At 39.6% G+C, this 5,000-nt stretch overlaps 1 protein-coding gene across 1 annotated transcript in view; it reads left to right on the top strand.

The window, feature by feature from the left end:
- LOC119575027 (growth arrest-specific protein 1-like) overlaps window positions 1-5,000 on the top strand; it is a 72,256-nt gene that overhangs the window by 15,854 nt on the left and 51,402 nt on the right. Inside the window, exons 2-3 of the mRNA XM_037922354.1 lie at window positions 3,672-4,053; window positions 4,610-4,806. Of these exons, the coding sequence (XP_037778282.1) occupies window positions 3,679-4,053; window positions 4,610-4,806 (572 nt within the window). The 5' untranslated portion in view covers window positions 3,672-3,678. The remainder of the gene's footprint in view (window positions 1-3,671; window positions 4,054-4,609; window positions 4,807-5,000) is intronic.

The following is a 5,000-nucleotide window of genomic DNA, read 5'->3' on the forward strand; positions in this document are numbered from 1 at the left end:
GGTGGAGAGAAAGAGAGATGGGAATGAAGAGGAGAAACAAAGGCAAAGTTTTTTCATAGTTTCGTCTTTTTTTTCCTTCTCCCCAACTCTCAGCCTCTCTGCCTACCTGTCTTTACAACGCAAGGACCCCCCCCCTTCCCTTCTCCCCCTCCTTTCCCCTCCCCCTGAAACTTTAAGGTCCTCCTTCCACTCAATGTGACTTTCTGGACACCACACTATACCACACTTTACCACTGTAATCCTCTGTTGACCCAACGATCAGCTTTTCTGTTGTACAGATGTTTACGAGAACTACTATTTCGACTGTTTCTTTTATTTACACAACCATTCAAAAGAACTGTTGTTTTAATTGACTAATTTCTAGTGGGATATTGGTACGGTGATAATATCGTTCGTAAGTCCTCGGTATTTATATAATTATAATATTTATTCTCTAAAAACATTTTTCAAGTCTTAAAGTAAAATTTTTATTTTTTTTGAAAACTGTTTTCACCTCTACATATATTCTCCAATTCTTTACGCAATTCCTAATCCTCTTTTTCATTGTTTTACCTATTCACCGCTAAATATGTTCTCATTTACGCATTCCTAATCATCTTTTCAGTCTGCCAGGGTGTTAATTATTAACTCCCGGACTCTAAGATTCCCTGCCTGAAGACCGCTTGTGTTGTACCTGTTTACCGGATATTTTCACGTCTCTCTTCTTATTTCTTCTCTGTCTGCTCGTGTATTAATTATTTATCTATATATTGTACGTATGATAATATCGTTGAAGTACTCGTATATATATAATTATATATATTATTCTCTATAACTTTTTAAGTCTAAGTAATATATTATATATATATATATATATATATATGTATATATTAATATATATATTATATATATATTTATTATTGTTTTACATCACCCTATATTCCATACCATTCCTAATCATCTTCACACCACATAATATAACACACGGACCAATCCACCCTAAAACCTGTAATACCACACACACAAGACACTCCACACACACCACATCACACACACACACACACATACAACACAACACACACGAGCAACACACACACACACACACACACACACACACACACACACACACAACACACACACACACACCACACACACATACACACACACATCACACACACACACACACACACACACACACACACACACACACACACACACACATTTTTTTTGTGCGTGCAGTTTTACTTTTCTTTTAATTCTTTAAACATTTTATGTTATGTTATTTTTTAATGACTGTTTTTTTTTCGTTTTTCATCATCGCCTCATTTTTATCCTCCTTTGTTTTTTCCTTTCTTTGCTATTTTCGTCTTCTTTTTCTTTTCCTTTGTCTCTTTTCCTCTTGTTCCCCTCCCTCTTCTTTCTTTTCCTCCTCCTCCTCTCCGTCCTCCTCCATCTCCTCCTCCTCCTCCTCCTCCTCCTCCTCCTCATCATCATCATCATCATCATCATCATCATCATCATCATCATCATCATCATCATCATCATCATCATCATCATCATCATCATCATAATATACCACCACCACCACCACCACCACCACCACCACCACCACCACCACCACCACCACCACCACCACCACCACCACCACCACCACCACCACCACCATCACCATCATAATCACTCATCATCGCCATCCTCCTCCTCCTCCTCCTCATCATCATCATCATCATCATCATCATCATCATCATCATCATAATCATAATCATAATCATAATCATAATCATAATCATAATCATCATCATCATCATCATCATCATCATCATCATCATCATCATCATCATCGTTGTTATTGTTACTACATCTACTACTACTATTATGGTGATGACTTTAGCATATCAATGGTTATTCTTATCATTTGCCATTATCAGATTTCAAAAATGGAAGGATAATCACAATCATATATTACACTAGTATTTATCGTTACGAAAAAACTCCAAAGATTTTTTCCTTTATTTTTCTGTTTTGATAGTTTATCTTTTGGGTAAATATATGAAAATAACCAACCTTGACTTTCGTCTTGTAAGATGCGAGCCGATGTAATATTTATCTGACGTGTTCAAAATATGAGCAAAAATAATGGATATTTAAAAAAAAATCGACAACGGTTTCATCCATATACGATCCACGGGATAAAAAATACGATATGATTATAAGTTATTCTTTTTTTCAAGATTTTAGAAAGGAAGAGAGAGAGAAAAAAAACATCCCTCTCGTTTTTTCATCATCCGATACGAGAAAATCAACAAGAATCACCAATATTTTGCAAAGGTGTTGTCCCCATTTTACACACTTATATACGCTCAAAATAACTCCCATTTCCCCCCCCCCCCCTCCCTCGTTCGCTAATACAACAAACGTTTTATTCCACGTGTTAAGGCGCTGGATGTTTCATAAATAAGGCGAGATGGAGCTCAAATCACACGTTTTCGCCGACACACTCACTCATTGCTTGACCTCTCAGTTGCGTTCCCGCCTTCGCCGTGAGAGGTCGCTGTCGCCTTGTCTTCCGATGCACTTTGTTTAACTTGGGTTGCGGTTGTGTGCGTAGTTTTTTTTTTTTTTTTTGGGGGGGGGGCTGTTTAGGTATTTTGTTTGTTTGTATTTGTTTATTATTATTGTTATTAATGTTATCATCATTATTATTATTATTATTATTATTATTATTATTATTATTATTATTATTATTATTATTATTATTATTATTATTATTATTTGTAATTATGATTTAACATCCTCGCATTTTTCTCATATATCGTCATCGCCGTTATTCTGCATTTCTCTTCCTTGAATGTAAACATAATATCAGTAAATACAAGATTTTTTATTATTTTTTTCAGATATTATTATTTATCTTCCTTTTATATCATCACATTTTTCCCATATTATCATCATCATCACTCCTATTCTGCACTTCTTCCTACTACCCACCCAAGAAAATAAACCGAAAAAAATATATAAATACAAATGTCCAAACCGGCCTCTCCACACGTAGAAATGTGTAAATTAACTTTTCCAAAATTGTGTTTTTTTCACATACCATTTTTTTTTATTCCCTTCATATCATCACCTTTATTCCGCTGTTGCTCCCATACTTGAAACTAAACCATAAAAAAATAGTAAAGAATCTGTAAATAAAAATTCCAAATTTCTTTTTTTCCAGATATTTTATAAAACTTCCTTTTACATGATGCTCACTTTCATATACTACACTTGCCTTCCACATGTGAATATAGACCGTAAACGTATTTAAATAAAACTTGTATTTATTTAATTATTCATTTATTTATTTATTCCAGATGTTATTGTTTAACTTCCCTTCATCTCTCTCGACAACAAAAACAACAATAAACAAACGTAAAAATCTGCAAGTAAATCTTTCCAAGTCTGTATTTCTTTTAGATATTGTTATTTAGCTTCCCTTCATATAATTTCTATATTATCATCATCAATCATCAGTCATCAGTCTTCAATTATCTATCATCAATCATTAATCATCAATCACAATCATCACCATCACCATCATATCACCACCACCACCATCTTTAATCTGCTTCGTACACATGAAAAGTCTACAGACAACTTTTTCTAAACTTGCCACTCAACCTCTCCCTTTTCGTCTCCCTCTCCTTCAGGACTGGCATGTGGCGCGTGGCATGGACGACGCTCTTCGCAACGCTAATCGGCGTGGGAGGCGCCGGGCCGGGCACCGAGGGGCACCCCGAAGGCCCTGGCACTGCCCACCCGTCCTACCTCAGTCTCAACGCCTCCGAAGACACCATCAGCGTCAACAGCAGTAGTAAGCCCGCGAGTTCGAGAGCGTCGGCAGCTTCGATGAGGACCTGTGCTGAGGCGAAGATCAGGTGTGCGCTGAGAAGTGGCTGTGGAATGGCCCTTCAGAATTACATGCTGGGCTGCGCTGATCTGATGAGCGGGAGGATCGACTACTGTGATGAGTACTGCAAGAATGCACTCATTGCTTTGACCTCCACGGAAGAAGGGCATGATCTTATGGATGTAAGTGGAGTGGATCGGGTATTGGTTGGAAATGTTACATGTGAGTTTTATATGTATGAAGGATGGTAGTGTTTATTCTCTTCATAATTTGGTTTCATGTGTTTTGTGGAATGTTATGTGTGACTAATTGTTTTCTGGTCCTCTTTTCCTCTCCGTCGGTTCCTACTCTTCCTCCCTCTTTCTACGGCTCTCCCTCTTCTTTCTCATTTCTCCCTTTCTCCCTTCCCCCCTATTTCTACTTCTCCTTCTCGTCCTTCTCATTCCCCCCTTCCTCCCTTCCCCCTTCACCCCCTTCCCTAACCCTTCCCCTCCCCCTCCTCTTCCCACTCCTTCTCCCATCTATCCCTTTCATCCTACCTCCTACCATCCCCATTCCCCCTATCCCCTACCCCTCTTCCTTCTATCCCCCTTCCCCCAACTCCCTTCCTCCCACCTCCCCTCTCCCTCTTTCCCCTCCCCCCTCCCCTCTCTCCCCTCCTTCTCCCCTCTATCCCCTTTCCTCTCTCCCCTTCACCTCCCCTCCCCTCTCTCCTCTCTCCTCTCTCTCCCCCTTCAGTGCGCGTGTGGCAACGAGTACTGCCGCGAGACCAAAGCGAGAGTCGAGGTGTGCCGGGAGGAGGTGCTCGCGGCGAACGCAGACACGACGGTAGTCTCCTGCAACGTCGCCCACTGGATCTGCGCCGCCGACACCCTCTGCTCCGCCGCCATTAGCTTCTACGATCGCCTGTGCAGGAGGATGTTCATCGGGAAGGGGTAAGGAAAAAAAGAAGAAAGGAAAATAGATAAAAAGGGGTAGTAGTGATAGGGAGGTGACGGGAAGGGTAAGGAAAAAAAGAAAGGAAAATAGATAAAAAGGGGAGTACTGATATGGAGGTAAAGGGAAGGGTAAGGAAAAAAAAGAAAGGAAAATAGATAAAAAGGGGTAGTAGTGATAGGGAGGTAAAGGG

This window comes from Penaeus monodon, chromosome 7, assembly GCF_015228065.2.
Source record: "Penaeus monodon isolate SGIC_2016 chromosome 7, NSTDA_Pmon_1, whole genome shotgun sequence".
NCBI classification, from domain to species: Eukaryota; Metazoa; Arthropoda; class Malacostraca; order Decapoda; family Penaeidae; genus Penaeus; species Penaeus monodon.